This window comes from Akebia trifoliata, unplaced genomic scaffold (genome assembly GCF_017979445.1).
Source record: "Akebia trifoliata isolate Shusen 1 unplaced genomic scaffold, ASM1797944v1 Contig00341_ERROPOS679206+, whole genome shotgun sequence".
Classification (NCBI taxonomy): Eukaryota; Viridiplantae; Streptophyta; class Magnoliopsida; order Ranunculales; family Lardizabalaceae; genus Akebia; species Akebia trifoliata.
Window position 1 is genome coordinate 183,843 of NW_028236971.1, and position 21,099 is coordinate 204,941.

General features: G+C 32.7%; 2 protein-coding genes across 2 annotated transcripts; one reads left to right on the forward strand and one right to left on the reverse strand.

Moving 5' to 3' along the window:
- The first annotated feature begins 5,084 nt into the window (after nt 1-5,084).
- Nucleotides 5,085-7,098, forward strand: LOC147381591 (ATP-dependent DNA helicase homolog MER3-like). The gene is made up of 8 exons (XM_086430181.1): nt 5,085-5,242; nt 5,388-5,454; nt 5,555-5,601; nt 5,845-5,882; nt 6,005-6,026; nt 6,125-6,337; nt 6,520-6,676; nt 6,760-7,098. Coding segments are annotated over exons 3-8 (465 nt in total). The 5' UTR covers nt 5,085-5,242; nt 5,388-5,454; nt 5,555-5,567; the 3' UTR covers nt 6,761-7,098.
- Nucleotides 7,099-8,171: 1,073 nt separating this feature from the next.
- On the reverse strand, nt 8,172-11,251 carry LOC147381592 (lipid droplet phospholipase 1-like). Its single transcript, XM_086430225.1, has 6 exons — nt 11,109-11,251; nt 10,790-10,872; nt 10,473-10,543; nt 10,060-10,320; nt 8,961-9,178; nt 8,172-8,619 (listed from the first exon to the last, which is right to left on the reverse strand). Exons 1-5 carry the CDS (start codon nt 11,249-11,251, stop codon nt 9,026-9,028), a joined length of 711 nt encoding a protein of 236 aa, XP_086286351.1. The 3' UTR covers nt 8,172-8,619; nt 8,961-9,025.
- Nucleotides 11,252-21,099: the final 9,848 nt, after the last annotated feature.

A 21,099-nucleotide genomic window follows, 5' to 3' on the forward strand; every position in this document is an offset into this window, starting at 1 on the left:
TTCTCTTATAAGTCCTCTTTCCATTTTATTTGAGCAAAATCAAAGTCATATTCCCACACAAATAAAGCAATTTTACTAAAAAGCAGTGGATAGAACTAAAAAAATTGAGTTGATTTACAACAAATGATTCTCCCCTAATAAAAAGGAATTTTTAGATGTTAGCACTTTGCAAATAATCATCTTTAAATCAACTTCAGACCCACCAAGAAGCCCATCTATGTAATGAGTAGTTTGAGAGTTATATATAGCTCACAGAAGTAACAAAAATCAGTCTTGAGGGTAAGTTGGGGACCACAACTTTCCAAGACTATAACTTTCAAATTAAAACTCTAAATATGATTTTTTTTTCGTGTAGAACTATCACGAAGTCTTCCTGTTGCCTATAAAAAAATAGGCATTGATTTGATAGGGGTTTGATGGTGACTTTTACCCAAAGGTCCGAATTTTAGGTGCTGTTTGTTAAATTGAAAAAAATAAGTGTTGAATAGCATTAAGCGCTGAAACTTATAAGCGCTGAATTTAAGTGTTGAAAAAGTTGTTTGTTTAGATGCTAAATTATGTTTGTTACACATTGCTGAAACTGATAAATTGTCTTTGTTACCCTTATAATCATATTATACATTGTTTGCATGTTTCAAATGCTTATTTATTATCAAACACAATAAAATATATTATTTCTTATGAAATTAAAATACAATTTATTTTTAAATAATAAATAATACTCAAATCTTCAATTTATAAATAATAATTTCTATTTATAAAAGCCCACAAATTTCAAATTAAAAATAATAATGTCATACATGTCATCAAAATTTGAAATCAAATTTAAAAAGAACTTATTTTGGATGAATAATTTTCGATGGAAATGAAGGATGTGTAATTATAAAAGCACCCTATGAATTAATAAGGGCAACCCACACTATAGCCATTTTTTGTTTTGTTTTATATGGATTAAAGTTTTTGGAATGAGCAAATTTTTAGTGAGGATGGTTTATATGGTCTAGAGATCATCCTCACCAAACTCGTTAAAAATAGATTTCAAAAAAAAAAAAAAGGACAATTTACGGTTCTTGAACTTTTTTTGATAGGGTTAGAAGTTTCAAGATGTGCTGATTTTTTGTGAGGATGATCTCCTCATTGTAGAGATCATCTTCACCAAAAATCAACTCATTCCAAAAATTTTAACCCATATAAGACAAAATAATTTAGCTATGGTGTGGGTTTATTAATTTGTGGGTGTTTATATACTTATCCATGGGATATAAGAGGTAATATCCTTTTAAGAATAATGGCATACTTGTCCATGCTCAAAAAAACAAAGGGCATACTTGTCCGTGCTGAAAAAAGCGAAGTGCTTACCGCTTTAGCACTTTTTTTCAGCATCAAAATAGTGCTGAATTTTTTTCACTTATTTTCAGCAATAAGCACGAGTAAACAAACGCGCTATTTTGACAAAAGTGCTGAATTTAATTTTTTTCAGCAATAAGCGCTGAAAAATAGCGCAAACAAACACCACCTTAGATTATTGAAATTTTATTCCATGAAGATTCTAGCATAACAAATTTTGCATTTACATCTTAAATCACTCTCTATGCATTTTTATGTTTAGTTTAGAATAAAATGGACTTGCTTAAGCTTTCCCCAAAGTAAAGAGATTAACCTAAAGTTTGGGTCCAAGGTCGAGAATGTTTTTTATTTAAAATTTTCATTTTATCTAATTCTACTTTCATGCACTATCTTAAAATTTCAAGTTCACTAGGTAAATCATCTTAGTGATTGAGGAGAGTAGAATCTAAAACACCTACCCAACTCTTCAATCAAATTCCCTTACCCAAACCTCCATAATTTGATTAAAAGTCACTTTTCTTTTAATAAATAAATAAAACAATTTTTGATGATCATTTAGTGTAAACTAATGAATGATGGCGACTCTCACTTTTTAAAAGAAAATTACTTAAATGACCCTTGCGGAGGGAATTCTTTTTAAATAGTCCCTAAATTTTCAACGATAGTTTGGCATGACATTTCGTAAACTTTTTTTTTTCTAAATGGTCCCTTATTATTGGCGAACTCACTATTTTTTTTATTTACTGTCGAGTTCACCACTTTTTATTTACTCTTCAAATATTTAAAAGGGAATGCTAACGTCCAAGACCTCAAGGGGACGTTAGCTGCTAAACCCTTGATTTAGGACCTAGATTTTCCCAAATCTCGAAGATAGAGTGAAAAATAAAAAAATCAAAATCAATATCTTCAAATCTTAAATACGATATGAATTTCTTCAAAATAATTTTCACATAATTTTTCCTAAAAATTAGACTTATGAAAAATTTTCACCTGTAGAAATATACTTGTATAATCAAAATTCATATATCCACTACATTATAACCATCATATCATAACGAATAAATTACTTTAAAAAAAAAACATAACTATAGTTATAATATAAAAAAATGTAGGGTTGTCAACGAATAAGTATCCCATCAGATAGTACTATATCCGAATTCGAATTGAAAAAAATAGTAATATTCGAATTCGAATTTGAATTCGATCGGATATTACTGATCAAGATTCGAATTCGAATTTGAAAAGCATATCGAATATCTGATCCGATAAAAATCCTACAAAAATTAGATTCAATCTCTACCATCCTCTTCAATCTATAAAAAAATCCAATTGATTTTCCTATTTAGGTTTGAGGTTGAAGCCGATCGATTTTTAAAGGAAAAAAAATAAGGTTTTACTTTGAGAGAGAGAGAGAGGTGGGGGGGAAGGGAGATGAAGTATCTACCTGGAAGCGTGGATGCTCACCAACCAGAGAAGATGATGGTCATGGAGCTCGCTGAAAAAAAAAATAAAAAGGTTTTGGCAAAAACCATTTTGCTTTGAGAGAGAGGGAGAGGGGTGGGGGAAGTATTACCTAATGCTCGCCGACCGGAGAAAACGGTGGTTATGGAGATCGTCCAGTCAAAACCCACCCTCACCATTTTTGTCAATTGCCAACTGGTTCTTGCATTTGAAGTTTTAAGAATATAAAGTTTTAAAATTAAATTTCGTTGTAAAACACGAATACACAAGATTATATATATATAAGTTTTGTGGTATAACATGAATATATAACATATATATTTAAATCATAACGGATATTATCGAATCAGATATTGCAACATCTGAATTTGCATCCGAAACTCATTCGAATATTAAAATAACATTCGAATTCAATATCCAAAAATTTTGAATAATATCCGATTTTTTTAATCGAATTTTAATTTTCAGATATCTATTGACAGGCTGAAAAAATATATATAGATCAACTACACATCTCATATTGATCAACAACTATTCATGTCATAGCATTAACTCTCATACTCTAAACATATACATATAAATAAATACAATACACTTGATTCTAATATATACAAAGAAATTCAAAACTATATAAAATATTTCCACTAAGCTCTAATCTCTCACATATAATGAAATAATGTTCATCATCCTAATCTTACAATCCCTCTATATAATGTTCTCAATTAAGTATAGACATCTCAGTAGTTGGGACATCTATAATATTTTGTTAGTAGGGTAAATATATTAAAGTTATTCAATAGTAAACTCATATTTCAAATTAATAATCCTAATATGAATAGATAAACAAACTAATATATTATAAATAATACAAATTTTTAAATGTAAAATCTCGAGTTTTCAATTCGCATCTCAAGAAAAAATAAATAGTAAAATTTTGATAAAATCTTAAAAGTGGGACTTAGGGGTAAAATCTTAAGATATTTTCGATCATTTTAATAGAATCTAACCTCACCATTAGATTTAAAATGATCGAAAAACATATTTTAGCTTGCAAGCACGCTCAAATGCGAGTCCGAATATAGAAATTGCAAAATCCTCGATTATCAAGTTGGACCAAACTAAAATAGTAACTTTTTGTTAGACTAAGAATTATTAAGATTTTATTATACCATTGGGTTCGTAATGAAAAATTATTGAACATAGACTATTTATTTGTCATTTTTGGAGATCAGGAAGTCGAATTATAGTCAAAAATAAAAACGACGTCAATTTTATGGGTCACCTCATGTCAAAAATATAAATTTTTGTTAGAGATAGAATTTGTAAAAATTGACCATATCATTAGATCCAGAACGAAAAATTAAACGAAATAGAATATTCATTTGTTATTTTTGGAGTCTGGACGGTCAAGTTATCGTCGATCAAAACAATATGTAAAATATCGATTTCATCCAAAATTTTATATAAATAAAAAATTGTATTCTTCGTTTTCTCCAACCCGTCCAAAACCAGCCAACCCATTTTTTTTCTTCGATTTTTAATCTCGAATTCGTCGCAAATCGCTCGCTGTCAACTTCCGACGCAGAAGGGAGAAAGGTCTGTAGCCTCGACATCTACAAAAACCTACCAAAGATCTCTTCATCTCATCTCCTCTTTCACCTTATATCGTCAAAAATCAGTCGTATATTATATATATATATATATATATATAATATATATATATATATTATATATATATATATATATTATATATATATATATATATATATATATGGGTCGCATTCCTAAGACTCATATTGTGACTCACATCGCGACTCACCATTTCAGCCGTTCGATATTCGTTAAATCTACGGTCCAGATCGCGACCCATTTTTAAAACGATGAAGTTTCTATATTTACAGCTACCTCCCCGTAACACAGATCGAACAGAAAACAAGTTCTTCGACTTCATCTTCTTCGCTTTGATCTCTGCGTTCGAAGCCCTCTCTACAACATCCTCTTCGACAAAAACAAATCGACAGATCGCAGAGATCGTCTTCTTCCTCGTTCCTCTTCTCGACAGATTGCAGAGATCTTCTTCGATTTACGACGAAGACGAAGACAACTCTCTCTCTCTCGTCATTTACAGCGATTTACGACTACGACGAAGACGAAGACTTCTTCTTCCTCATTGAGATCGATTAGACTCACCTCCCCATAAAAACAAAAACAGATCTCAACTTCGTTCTTCGTTTCTCTGCAACATCGGTTTACGACTTTTGAAACCGTCAGTTTACGACGAAGACGAAGACATCTTCTTCCTCATCGATTTGGACATTTTCGATTCTCTGTAGATTTGGGCATTTTCGATTCTCTGTAGATTTGCAAAACTTCGTCACACTCTTTCTCTCTCTAATTCGTTCCAAAGAAATCACAAATTCGATCTCTCTCAAAGGTAAGAAATCAGAAACCCTTAATTAGTTTTTTAATTTTTTTTTAATTTCATGTTCAGAATTTTATAAGGGATTGGTTAGCTTGTTACTTTAATCCCCAATTGGTTTGCCCAATTGATTTAGGCAGATTTTAATCCCCTCATGCAGACTTCACTGTATTTTTATTAGTCTCAGCAGCGGAATGGCTTCTGGTTCTGGTCCAAGGAATTAAAAGGTCCCTCTTTATATGACTGATATAAACAAGCTCTTGTTTTCTTCAATGCAAATGCAGCAGCAAGTTAATTTTGTTTCGCCTTTTAATGTTTGTTATGCAGATTTGGAGAAGAAATGAGTCCTGTAAAATTGACCACCCGAGTATTTGGTATACATCAATCATTTTCGTGTTTCCCTTTTAGATTATGGTTTCATTTAAAGTGGAGTTCCTCCATTTGTCCTCATAAAATTAGAAAAGGAACTTTCTTACTAAGATATAAATTGTAGCATCAAGACTTCATTTTATTTAATTCTTTGTTTCATGAGGATTCAAGCAATATCTAGTGAATAGATAATATCTTAAGTCTCAATCCTATTGTTTCATTTGTTCTCACAATTTCCTTCTCTGCAGGCTATGCTCCAGCAAAAAATGACTTCTTATTTGAAAGGGTAATTGCTTAAACCTGTCGATATCTTTGGTAATTGTAGTTGAAAATTAGAATTCTGGAAATGTCCTCTTATACCTTTGTCACTTTCGTCTGACTATTTTAATATCTTGTTTTATTATCCAGCACCTCCAAAACTATGTTTTTGGTAAGCAGGGTTTAAGAGACAGTTATGTTGATTTTCTTTTTTTGCATCTTCTCATCTTTTTCACTTCCATTGAATTATGTGCAAAAACTTGGTTGCAGATATTCTTATGCAACACTCAAGAGGAAAATCTGCCTTGGTTTTCTGTTCCACCAGAAAAGGAGCACAAGAAGCAGCACTACAGCTCTCTCGGACAGCAATGACCTTTGGCCATTTGAATCCATTCATAAAATGCAAGGAACAACAAGAAAGGCTAAAGGAAGTTTCACTGTCATTCAGCGATAAACAAATGCAATCATGTGTTCTTTTAGCTGGTACATACTAAATGATTATTGAGTTTCCTTCCTCCTATCATCCATGCCTCTTGTTTTCCTTGTTTGATTAGGGGTGTCTCTTAACCCTTTAGTTGATACTGATAACTCTTGCCCTAGGAAATGAGTATTGTTGTACTTTATTTCAAGTTATGTCTTCAATGATAAGCTTGTGTTATTTGCAGTTGGTTATCACAATGGTGGGCTTTGTATGAAGGATCAAAACCTCATTGAAGGTCTTTTCCTTAGGGGAGATGTTCAAATTCTATGCACTACTAATACTCTTGCACATGGAATCAACTTACCAACACATACAGTAGTAATCAAATCAACACAGTACTAGTATGTTGAACTTCTTTTTTCTTTTCAGGGTTTATTCTTCTAAGGAATGAGTGCTTTAGCATCAACCTGTTTTGTCCATTTAGGTTGTGTGATGCTCGAAAGAAAGGAGTACAAGGATGCCCAACATTGGTTGATGTTCCATGGGAAGGTGCAGGGGAACTATTGGTTGAGCTCCTTCGGAAACACGCTCAGCAATGGAGTCAGGCAGACTGTTGGTTGCAACTTTACAAATCTAATTCATGCATATATACATGTATGAGTTGTATTATTTTCTTTGTTTTCTAATATCATGAACAAAAGGCAACAAAGGTTACTAAAGGCAACTCATTGGTCTTTTCAGATAGCAAACTTATTTTCTACCAATGAAGGGTATCATCATATACATTTCAGTTTGGAATAACTGAGAAAGAACACAATATATAGATATTGATTGCATGAACCTCTCGTCTTGACCCATGTTCCAAAAATGTTTAAGGTTAAGGTCTAATTTAATTCCTTCCACCCCAAAATAGTCCCTAACGCGATATCAAACAGTTTTCACGTTGACAAATTTGTCACCTTTTACACTTGTCAAATACTTTTTGATCAGTTCTTGATCATTAGATAGTGCATATATTTATAAATGGAGGGAGAGGGCCAAGAGTGTGTGAGCAACACCAAGAACAAAAAATATACTTACAGTTCTTCCATTCCACAAATGGAGGTACCACAAATATTCACCAAAATGTGGTCCAAACACGCTGTGAAAAGGGAAGGGTTCTGCTCCTCCCAAACTGAGGAGGACTGACTAAAGTTTGACTGGATTTTGTAACAAAATCAGTTTCACTCGGTCGATATACAGTTAGGCAAAGTATCGACTTTATGATTTTTTTTTTTAAAGGCAAAAAAAATCAGTCTATTGTGAAGGATAAGTTGTAAATTGTGTTCTTTAATTAAACTTTTGTTGTGTATTAAAAGCCGAAATACAATACAAGCTAATAAGGGGCAGAAAAAATGACTAGAAGCTAACTCCCCCATATGACACATAATCCAGGTCTCTAATTCCTAGGTCTGGATAAAAACACAGGCAACCACCACCCATGTTCAAAGGTTGGGCTATGATAGGTTTGTTATACATATCCATCACAAGGTTTTGTATGTTATTGAAAGGGTCCAAACCTGATGCCACACATTGCTTCACTTTCTCAACAAACAAACCTATCCCATAGAACCACCACCCATGTTCAAAGGTTGGGCTATGATAGGTTTGTTATACATATCCATCACAAGGTTTTGTATGTTATTGAAAGGGTCCAAACCTGATGCCACACATTGCTTCACTTTCTCAACAAACAAACCTATCCCATAGGACATGGCAAATTATTTGGTTTGGTTTGATCCAGACTTCAAACACGCGTAACAACAAACAAGCATTTTGAGAAATCAAGTTAGAGTCACCCATATAGATAATACACTCCACAAGGTGGAGTTAAGTATGTATAGACCAACTCCATCATGAGCCTTAAAAACAAGCATTTCATAAGTTTCAGACAATTGGCTTAATAAGTATCCAATTTGTTGTTAGGAGACATTACAAAAACAAATAGATATAATCTCAATAGATGGACACTTTACAACCATCACAAAAATAGAGATTTTTCCAACAGATCGATACCCATTTAAAAGAGACCCTCCTAAAACTTATCCACACACACGCCATCTTTTAGGACCTCATAAGCCTCTCTAGATATCAGCTAGCTTTTCTTTCTCCAGATACCCAGTCACAGTGGTAAAGAAACGCAAGACAGATGAATCCTTGTACCCGACTTCACATACAGAAGGTATGAATACAGTTAGCTTCTTTGTCTCTTTATTGAACTCGTAGTTGGTGGCATCTCGAGGAAAGATGCTTACTACCATGTCATATTCCTTTCATAACTCCGGCAGTGGCTTTTGCAATTTCCCTGTAAAAACCAAATCTCCATTTCATTAAAAAGTTGAAGAATCCTATTCAGAGAAGAAGAAGAAAAAAAGTTACATGTCAATGCCATCCTACTCGGAAACATGACTCACATTCTCAATTCAATTCCATTAAACTACCAAAACAGCATAAATAAAACTATTCAAGTAAAAGAACACCTAATCTCCATACCATCTCACAACTGTGTCATAAAGGCTAAAGTGCATTGAACTTGGTATTATATTGGCATGCCTTTAGTGTATTGTGGTTCAATTCGTGCAGCTATAGCTTCTTATAACTTACAAGGAATTAATTTTAGTAAATGAACTACAAAGAAAAGGTCACCTTTGAATTTATTAACCAGCCATCTGGTTCCTCCTTCTATGGTGTTTGACAATGACTAAAATTATCTAAAACAAATCAGATGCCATTCTCAGAAGAAGGGGTGGTTTGCTAGGTTTACCATCTGTAAGGAACAGTTGACGACCAGTTCGGCCAACAAAAATTGGAGCTAAAGGTGCAACAAGTTTTTCCAAGATGGGGACCCCCAAGAGAAACGGAAGCTGAAACATAACATATTATATTAGAGCAGTCAGTTGTTTGGCAATTTAGGAGAATCACAGTAATAAAATACACCATCAGATCATGGTTTATGGTGCATTGATGACTAATCTTTCATAAATTCTTCATTAAGACCTACATATTTGCATTGAAATTCAAAAGGTAAATGTCTGATAAGGATTCATGGTGATGATTTATAATTCACTAACCCAACTATTTTGGGTCGGGACATGAATCCTGTTTCCCCATTCAATCCTATCCAGAACTAATAACTCATGTTAAGGCGTGTGTCTTCAAATGTTTTCTTTCCAACTCAATGCAAATCATTTCAGCGTTCTTCCCATCCTTTTGTAGCACACAACATGCACCAAAGATTGCCTCCAATGGTTCTGTCATTGCATACCTAAACCTTCTCAATCAACTTTCCTGTTTTGTCCCCTACTGGTCCTACTCCTAGATCCCTTGGATGTGCTCTTTTCTTATTTTTCCCTTCTAGTCTTTCCACTTGGCCATTTCAATGTTTTCCTAAAATCTTACTGTTGGTTAAATGCAGGACTTAACAACTTTGAAAAAGAATAGATTCTGAAAGAGAATCAAGTGTTACACATGTAACATGAAATTAATTAACAAGAAAATAAATTGAATAGAAGATATGCAAGAACCAACTTATCAGAAAAATTATGCTGCATGCAGTGAGTTTTTTAAATACTCATACCCTTGTTTTCTTCCATAAGAAATAATATTTCCAAATTGAACAGCTAAAAATATATCATAATGGTAAGATAACTCAGAGAAATCAAATGCAGCAATGGAGACAAAGTCGACGGAATACAGGATTCTATGATGGCAATAGAACCGACAATTATGTGTGTCAGGAATGCACCTGCTTTCTCCCTCTCACTCCGAGATGTGGAGTTGCCAAGGTAATAAAATTGGTTGGCTCCAATCCAGCAATTGTACCCCATTTTGAAGAGCATGAAGAATTTTTATTTCTAGAACCAGGGATGTCATCGTGCTGATTGCCAATCAAGGCATTTGGAGAATAAAGAACAGCAATTGCATATCTTGCAAACAAACCACCAAGGGAATGGGCCAAGAAAGAGATTCTTTTCAAGCTCTCTGTCTTTCGTACAACTTGCTTCACCTGTTTCGAACAAATGTAATCATTTTTTATTTAAAAAACGAAAGAAAAGAATTACCCATTTCAACAGATCAAGTCATCATCTTTTTTCTTTTTGAAAGAACCTACATCAAATACTTAGAGAACTTGGAAACAACACATTTATCAAGACTCACTTCATCTGCTAATCGTCTCCCAGCTCCATCAATGCCACTGAAGGTTTTAGTGTAGGTATTAGAAGAACTTGCTGTACAAAGTGACAAAGTCTTAAAAATTATAATGAAGAAAATTTCTTGGCAGTGTATCATTAGAAATAGGTAACTTCTCAATGGATTGCAACCAACTTGACATATCACATCACCGAAATTTATACATTTGAAAGACAATTTTTAAGACCGTGGAGGAATAGCTTAATCCCAAATAAAAAATGAAAACTTAAAAGTTGATTTAAAAATGTATAAAAAAGCATTGCCAACATTCCATATGGCCATACCGTAGATTAAAAATTTGCTTCCTAGTCTCCTTTTCAATTCTGCTTCTGCATATGTCCAGTCACTAGGGCTGTAGTACTTAAAGAATTAGTGTATTGAACAACATTGATTTGGAAGCAGAAGTAACAGAAAACAGAAACATAATTAGGTATTTCTAATTCTCATGCAGGAGATTGGTCTTAGTGTGAGATGCATCCATCCATATGCTTTAAGTATAAACTAAACACCATACATGACTAATAACTAACCAAAAAAATAAAAAAACTGCATTTTGTTATTTTATTTTTTGGCAAGGTACAACATTAGAAGAACATAATCTACCAAGTTGAAAAGAGAGCCCAAAGAGCAATTTGAGCAACCTTGATCATGCTTAGAAGTTGTTTCTGCATTATCCAATTATGAAAGTTGGCCAAATTGTCCAGCTTCTTCTGTGATGAAGGTGGAGCCTTGGGACCATTTGTCATCCCAGGTGCAGAACCAACCTTCGGAGCTATGAATGGGAGATTTTCTTTTCCTCTATTAGAAACATATGTCACACCACTCGGAGCTGCACTGCTTACACTGTCAACAAGAAAGTGAAAAAATTGAAAGCCCTAAGTCACCACCCAACAACACACTAAAAATCGAAGAAGAAGAAGACGAAGATGGAGATGGAGATACTCAGCAAAAAAATTAAAAAGAAAAATATTAAAAACAAATAAAAGTGCAAAAAAAATTAAAAAACAAGGGTTTGTGATTTGTTACCTTAGGGTTTCTGTCGAGCTCTTCGTTTGTGTGAGTCGTCGTCTGTTCTAGAGAGAGAGAGAGAGAGAGGGAATAGAGATGAGGAAGAAGCGATGTAAAGAGAAAGAGAAGAGAGGGCAGAAACGAAGAAGACGAGTTTTCGTTCGTTTTGATTTTCTTTCGTCTTCGTTTCTTTCGATTTTGTTTAGCAAGCAAGTCGGTCGATCTGAAATTTCGTTCAATCGCGATGAACACAAGAAGATTTCTCTCAGATTTTGGCTGAAATTTCGTTTGAAATTTGCGAAGAAGACGAAGTTTCGGCTGAGGCTGAAATTTCGTTTTTAGTTTTTATTTTTTATTTTTTATTTTGTTATCGGGGAGTAGTTGTAAATAATGAAATTTCATCATTTTAAAAATGGGTCGCGATCAGGACCGTAGATTTAACGAATATCGAACGGCTGAAATGGTGAGTCGCGATGTGAGTCGCAATATGAGTCTTAGGAACGCGACCCTATATATATATATGGGGATTTTGAAACTTCGACCTCAGATTTCATTAGTTTCGAGGCCAAATCGCCATTCGCCGTAGAAGGGAGAAAAGACAACGGCATCGAGATATTCGAAACCACCGGGTCAGATTCAAAAATCAATCGCTTCAAAATTTGATCCATCTCGATTTTCATGTCGTTTGCCTCGATTTCTGCATACGTGCTTCGATTATTTCCTAGATAAATAATAAGGAACTCTCAATTTCTATTAGTAATCGTAGATTGTGAAAATTGCATTTAGGATTTTATTAAAAATTTGTGGTGAGTTTCCAAAAATATAGAATTTAATCGATTATTTCAAATTCACGCCAGAACTTGCATATTTGATATGTTTAATTGTATTTTTTAACAAATTATACGTGGGTGGGATATTTCAATGGGTTATTCTGTCAGTTGGGTCATGTGCACCATTCGGACTCCGTTTTGATCTAAGTATTGTACTTTTTCAATATTATTGATGAAAATAAATTTTATAATTGAAAAATATGATTTAATATTCAATGAACTCATATTGAATTGATGAATATTTTATTTGAGAAATTGAAAATTATAAAAATCGAAAAAAGGGTATGAAACGGTAAAATGTCAGAGTCACACTCGAGGGGTGATGACTGCATTTTACGTTGTTGTGTTGTGTGTAGGTTGGTGAACGGATATCCAGGGATAATATTACTGGTTACATGTTTATTTACTTTCTGTTAGCGTGATGCGCTATTTACGTTTCTGTTCCGTTATTTATTTTAGGCCGGCTAGCCACAGTTGCATGGTAGAAAACTGAATATCCATTCTCAACTTTGTACTGTTAATTTCTTTTTTTTGCTTTCAAAGGAAAATAATATATATATATATATATATATATATATTATATATATATATATATATATATATTGTGAGCTATTAAAGAGTTTATTAATGTCTGAAGGGATAGTGCGTCATATCATCCGGAGTAGGGTACTATCGTAGGATGTACGGTAGAGACCACCAAGCTCATACGTGGTATGGGACACGTATGAGAATGAAGTCACAATTGAATCCGGGTTATTCCTTTCTATCTTTACCAATGAACTTGTAATGTAAAGGTGGTCATATACGAATGATTTGTATATTTGGGAATCACATGCACACCTAATAGGCATTAACGAAGATGATTATTCAGTGATCACTAACAATCTATAGTAGTCGAACGTTTTGACACATCGAAAAGAAACTCATTACTTACGGTCACATCAAACGGTCAGCCTGAGTTGGATAAATGGTCAACCAAGTGTGGTAAGTGCAGTGATCGATCACAAAATAAAGAACTAAAAGCCAGAGAAGAATTGAAACATTATGTCCCGATTGGGAGCGATCCAGTCGTGAATCCCAACACTCTAATTCCAGTACTCCACCATTGTATATTATGTATCTGTTGTCTTATTTTAATATATAAAATGAAATGCATGTTTAATGTTTCTATTTGATTAATTAAATTTGTATAAAAAGATAATGTTATAATAAGTATTGCTGATCGATATAATGTTAGGTTTAAAATGTTTAGTTATTTATCATTGGCTATATATACCAGTTAATCGTAGTTTCTTCTGTAAAATTTTGCATATTTTTAAATAATTCAGTATATTTATTCGTTCATGTTAGGAGAGGTTATTGGTAGAAATTATTTACTTCCTTACTGGGTAATTATTGTTACTCACCCTTTCTTTCTCCATTTTTTTAGTTTCAGATCCGAAACTTAGCAAGACAGGTGTAAAATAGGAGTAAAAATCATCTGGTGGGTCAGATAGACAATCAAAATCTGTCACTTGGTGAGTATTGGTGTCACACCCCTTAGTAGTGTCGATTTGTCAAAAAGTATTATAAATTTTATTATGAGCGTTAGGACTTTTGTTAGAGTGAGAAATTTTAATATAATCCCGTGTATAAATTTCTTCTTCCGCACTCTGATCTATCGTACATTATTAGATGTATATAGGCTTCCACTAGTATTATATTTTGTATGTATATATGCAGGATTGTATATTATTTATTAAGTGCAGGTTGAATCACTTTGGAAAGTTAACATAAACAAATGAGACCATGCCGAAATTTTGAGGTGCCATCTAGTACCTCGAGATCTGACATAAGGATTTGTGTTAACGTTTGGCAGGACGCCATATTAAATAAGTAAATAAAATAAATAACACTCGAAATAGACTAATCTTTAATAAAATAATAACAAAATATCTTCATCTCATAATAAAACAAAATAACATAAACATATTATAAGAATATTAATCCTGGTAGTGTATTTGATAAAAATGATGAAGTACACAATCAATACAAAAGTATTAATGTGACGCCCCGCCAAACGCTAACACAAATCCCAAGGCCAAATCCCAAGGTACTAGGTGGCACCTCGAAATTTCGGCATGGTCTCATCTGTTTATGTTAGCGTTTCACGGAACTCAAACCTGATAAACCAATTTATAACAAAACCTGTATATAAAAATGTAGATACAGGAAAATAACAACGGAAGACTAATTACATCTAACATGTAAGTAGATCAGAGTGCGGAAGATTTATCAATATACAGGCTTACCAAAACACTCTCACTCTAACATAGGCCTAAACTCTCAATTCAAAAACTAAATACATCCTGGGTGAAACCGACAACACTAAGGGATGTGGCCCTAGTGTTCACCAGGCAATAAACTCTGATCGTCGATCTGATCGACCAGATACTCCTCCATTATTGACTCTACGCCTGCCTCAGTAGCTGCAAATGCTGAAACTAAAAAAAATAGGAAGGAAAGGGTGAGTAACGAAAGTTACCCAGCAAGTCCACAGCCAATTCCTATCAATAACCCTTCCTTAGCATGATCGAATAAAGCATACTGAGTATTTTTAATACATGCAAGGTTTTACAAGATAAAATACGATCAACTGGTACATATAGCTAGGGATGAGCAACTAAACAGTTTTAAAAATTACACATAGCATCAATCATCCATACTCATCATACATTTTTCATTTTATGCAAATAAGATTGCCAACATTGAAATAATAGACATGCTTCTCATTTATAATTCGAAATATAACAACAGATACATAATACAAATGGTGGAGTATTGGAATTAAAGAGTTGGGATTCACGACTGGATCGCTCCCAGTCAGGACATGATATTCCCCAATAACATCGTAGTTCCTGATTTTGTGGCTGGTCGTGTCTACCACCCTTTTGGAACCATTTATCCGGCTCAGGCTGGCCGTTTGACGTGACCGTAAGCAATGGGTCTCTTTTCGATGTGTCAGAACGTTCGACTACTACTAGATTGTTAGTGATCACTGACTAATCAACTTCGTCTATGCCTATCAGGCGTGCATGTGATTCCCAAAATGACACTCCACTCGTATACGACCACCTTTACAATACACGTTCACTGGTAAATATAAGAAAGGAATGGACCCGGATTCCAGTTGTGACTCCACTCTCATACGCGTCCCATACCACGTATGAGTTTGGTGGTCCCTACCGTACATCCCAGGATAGTGTACCCCTCCGGATGATGTGACACACTATCCCTTCAGGCATTCACAAACCCTTTAACAGCTCACAAAATAACTACGTACATATATGATTTTTCATTTAAAACAAAAGAGAAATTAACAGAACAGGGTTGAGAACGGATATCCAGTTCCTACCATGCAACCGTGGCCAACCGGCCTAAAATAAATAACAGTACTCAGCGCACGCGCTAACATAATCGGAAATAAACATGCAACCCTTTCATTAATAATCTAGATATCCTTTCACCAACCTACACACAACATACAATGTAAAAGGCAGACATCACCCCTCGGGTGTGATTCTGACAATTTACCGTTTCATCCCTTTCCCATTCTTTCAACATTCTCATTTTTCGTCTTTTCAAATCAACCATTCATTTTCAATCTTTCAAAGTCATTCTTTTGGTCTTTCCATTGAAAATCACCGAAGTTTATTCAAAAACAAGGTCCCGATGATGCACGGGGCAAAAGCTGTTAAAAATAATGAAAGCTGGTGAAATTTGGCTAAGTGTCGGAAACTCAATTTTTCAAAGTTCTCGAAATTGAAAACGGGTTTTTCGAAATGAAAGTCTCGATCATGAGATTCGACACCATATAATTTTGTAATCTAATTCAAAGAAACGTGAAAGTTATTTCATTTTGAAAACTTGCCGAAAACGTCGAAAATTACGTTTTGTTCTTTAAAACCAAAATTCGGATTTTGATCCTTTGAGATTGGATCTTAAAACCATTCTCATTGTTCCGAAATGGGGGGGGTAAAAAACCTTAATTTCATTAAAGAACTTAAAGTAAATGGAAAGTAAAAATTAAAGAGGACATTTACTTAAATGTTTTTAATGAAATAAAGGGTGAGAAATAGTGTATAAGGTGTGATGAGGTCAAGCCAAGAGTCAGAACACTGTTCTGATCAAAACTGTGTCTGTCGGTGGCAGAATCAGGATTCTGTCGGTGGAACCGACAGATTGGTCTTCGGCAGATGTCGGTGGGACCGACGGTCCTGCCGACAGCATAAAATTTCATCGCGTTTCGTCGGTGGCAGAAGCTTCATTCTGTCGGTGGGACCGACAGAATACCTTCGGTAGGTGCCGGTGGCACCGACCCTCCCACCTACAGCCTGAACCTCACTCGCGATTTTTGGGTTTTTCGATCCCTTTTTCGATTTCCTTTTTCATTCTCGAACCATCCTACCCACCACGATTTTGTTATCAAAATTCGATCAAACATAAGCAAAACACCTACTTCTACCATGAATTTGAAATCGAACAACAACTTCTACGATTTAAATGCAAACAATAAGTTTTGTTTTAAAACCCTAAATGCACATTTGAAAAATCTAAAGTTACCAATAAGAATTGGAAGTCCCTTACTTGTTTGTGGACGCCAATGGTGATGAATCAACACTAAGGATCAATGTTAGGCGGCTCGAAGTTCCGAAAGTGGTTGAACTCGGGTGCCAACGGAGTGGTTGGTTGTGAAACCCTCTTTGAAGGTGTTCTCCCCGCTTCCTAATACCAACAACGACTCTCCTATGATATGGATGGGTTCCAAGTGATTATAAAAAAAACCCACTTGCTGATTCTGTGGGAGACCAAGAGAAAAGAAGAGGAAATGGAGGTTGGATGGGGTGAGGACGTAGAGCTCGACAACGCCGACGACTTTGCCTTCTTCGTCGAAGTTCAACTCGGCTTCGTTCGGACTAGAACTTGATGGGAATGGGTTGAAACCCTTGGGTTGAGACGTGGCTACCGTTTGGTTTCCTTGGAAAAGAAGAGAAATGAAATGAAATAAAAGAAATAAGATTTCTTTTATAATAAAGCTGATGGCATACTTGTAATTTTCCCATCATTTCTAACTTCGTTCGTAACTTAACCATTCGGACTCGGAAATTGACAAGTGAATATACCATTTCGAATAATTTTTCGCTACGGACCTAATGGTACCATCAAATCTTTCCGATTCTCGCTCTAACAAAATTTTACTATTTTAGGTCCCACTTAACGCGAAATTCGAGGATTTTATAACTTTTTCCTCCGAACTCGAATTCAAACTTGCTTACAGGCTAATATATATATTTCGATCCTTTTGAATCTAATGGCGAAGTCGATTTTTCTCAAAATTAATCATAGCAATATTCGAGTATTTTACTCTAAATCTCTCATTCGACATTTTCCTCCCAATCTCACCATTTAATTTCCTCGAGATATGAGTTGAAAATCCGGGGTGTTACAATTAACCTGTATATCGATGCTTCGGTATTTAACCAGTGTGTAACTCATTGTTAATTCTTGATTTTATAATTGGTCTGACAATTTACCATAATTGGTTAATCATATTTTTCGGTTCAGGTAGGTCGTTGATTACTAATGGAGATTAATCGTTTTACTACTAAAAATTGTAAATGATTATTCAATAAATTAGTTTTATCATTCCATTACGATATGCATGTGTCATCAATCAATCTAATCATTTACAAATCATTTTTACAATATAATTTGTTATTTTTCAATATATAAAAAGATAAGAATATTTCAAATAGTATATATAATGATATTCTTAAATGGTATCCCATACTATCGGAGAGAATATCAAACCTTTATTGTTTTAAATTAATTGATTGCTTCGAAGAAGAGCTATATATTAATTATATAGGCATTCATTATCCTTTAATGGATAACAAAAATAATATATATAGTAATAAATGTACAAATATGATAACATTTCCAGGTATTTTAGAATTATAAATATGCAATAGTATATTGAAATTAGTAAATCATAAAGTAATAAACATGCAAGTATATCATCTCATGGTTATCATCATAATTGCATCACGTATCTATTACACAATATTCAAAAGCATTATCAACCTAAAAATTTCTCAATACAAGCACAAATGATCGAGATTCTCATTATTGATTCCAACCAATTGAGAATATCATTCTTAATTATAAATAATCGAAACTCTCATTCTCAATTTCAAATTTAAACGTAAATATTTTATTATTTTTTTAAGATTAATACCCAACGAAAATACACTTTCAAAACAAGGTGTCTTAACAATTTTTAAAATGAGCACTTTACTAAAATTACTATGAAAATAAATTTGTTAAATAAAGTAATTTTTTAGTTACCTTCACCTAAATTCATTTATTTTTATTTAACAATATTAAAATATCAGAGAAAAGATATAAAATAAATTATTCTACAATTCGATGTATGAATTTTGAATTTAAATAATAATAAATTTGAAATTAACTTTTAAAATTAAAATAAAATATATTTCATTAAAAATTATATTATAAATTGAAATTATAAGTTTCATACCTTCATAGTTAGGTTTTACGCGTCCCTATAACATTAAAATGATTTTTTAAACTAATTTTCTTAATAATTTGACAAAACATTCCAGTGACTAAATAAATCTCAACGTTATGAATATTTTATTCTTCAGTGTCTAATCTTAATTCATGTTTGAAATATGTTTAAATCTTAATTGAAAGTAATGTACACAACCCATTATCAAAACCTACTTATCTTTATTTTTGTTTCTTCTTGTAAATATAAATGAACATCAAGTAAGATTATAATACATAAAATATAATAATACATTATATATTATATTATAATATATAAAATAAACACCTGGTAATCTAAACGGTTAACACATTTATAACTTATAATATATTATAATATTATATTATATAATAATATAATAATATAATAATATTTATATTTATATTAATTACATCGCACCCTTTAACATTTCAATAATTTTAAATCAATCCCTTTTATATAAATAAGTACACTTAAATTAAATTTTATAAAAATAAATTATTTTTTATATTTTAATAATATACAAAAATAATTAAATAATAATATATTTTTATATATTTTTTTTCTCCATTATGTTTATTACATTAAATCAATTTGAATTGTCGATCTTAGATTTTTGAAATTTCTCACTAATTTTTCTTTATTGGCCAAAATATCCCTTACGCCCTAAGTTCTCTTGATAAAATTAATATTTTTATAAATTATTATATTAAATTCAAATTTAAGTATACTTACAGTTTAAATTATGTTTTTTGATGTTTTTGAACTCAACGATAATGTCCATTTGACAAAAAAAAAGTTCTTATAAAATTTTGAGTTTTATCTACTTTGACTAAATATTCTAATTTTTTTAATCATAATCATAATAAAAATTTTTGAATTGTATATTTCATTTATCAAATTCTTCTTCTAGCAAATCTTTATTTTAGATCGATAATATTGTAATTTATTTTAATATATTTATTATGAGGAAAGCAGGTCAATATTTTTTCAATATTTTTTTTTTTCAATAATACTCTTCATCGTTTTGTCTTTTAGTGAAAAGATAATGGTGTATTGATTTTTTATATTATAAATATTTGTTTATATAATAAATGCTAAGAGCATTTGTGTCTTTTAAATTGAATATATATATATATATATATATATGAACAGCGTTCCTAAGACTCATATTGGGACTCACATTGCGACACACCGTTTTGTCTTATATGGGCAAAAATATTTGGAATGGGCTGATTTTTTGTGAGGATGATCTCTATGGTGAGGAGATCATCTTTGCCAAAATCAGCTCATTATGAAACTTCTAGACCGTCCAATTTTGTTGAAAAATTATAGACCGTCCTATTTTTGTAAATCAATTTTGATGGGGTTAGAAGTTTTGGAATGGGATGATTTTTTGCTAGGATGATCCCCTCATCACAGAGATCATCCTCATAAAAAATCAGCTCATTCCAAACATTTTTGCCCATATAAGACAAAACGGTGTGTCGCAATGTGAGTCTCAATATGAGTCTTAGGAACGTGACCCTATATATATATATATATTTGTGGTAAATATTTTGAAAATCAATACCCATATAATCAATGCATTTAGTAATAACATAATAAATGTATTTATTATATAAAAGACTAGCATATCTTTATTTTCTCACTAAAAGATAAAATTAAATGGGTTATTATTGGAATAAAAAAATGTTAGACAATGCTAATATCCCCTTGATATCTTTAACGTAAGAATTTCTCATACTTAAATTACTTAATCAAAATTTCACCATTAAATCATTAAGAAAAAATAACGTTGACCACAAGTTTAAGGGAGGGGGAGGGAGTAAAACTAATCTTGCAGTTTGAAAGGGGTAAATCTAATATCACCAATTTTAAAATGGGGTGTTTCTAAAATACGTTAAAAAAATCCCTCCTCGGTACTTTTAAGTAATTTTACCCTTTTAAAATAACGAGGGATTTGTCTTATTTGAAAAGCACATAACTAACAACTCCAACAACATATATAAACCCATTTTCAACAAGGAAGGTCAATTTCATCCTAAACCAACAGACACGGCGGAGAGAATGAATGGCAATCTCGTAAATATCATTCAAACAAGTCAGCATTTCTGTAATTTCCGTCAGATAAATTGAGGCTTATAAGCTGTAAAGTGTAAAATCT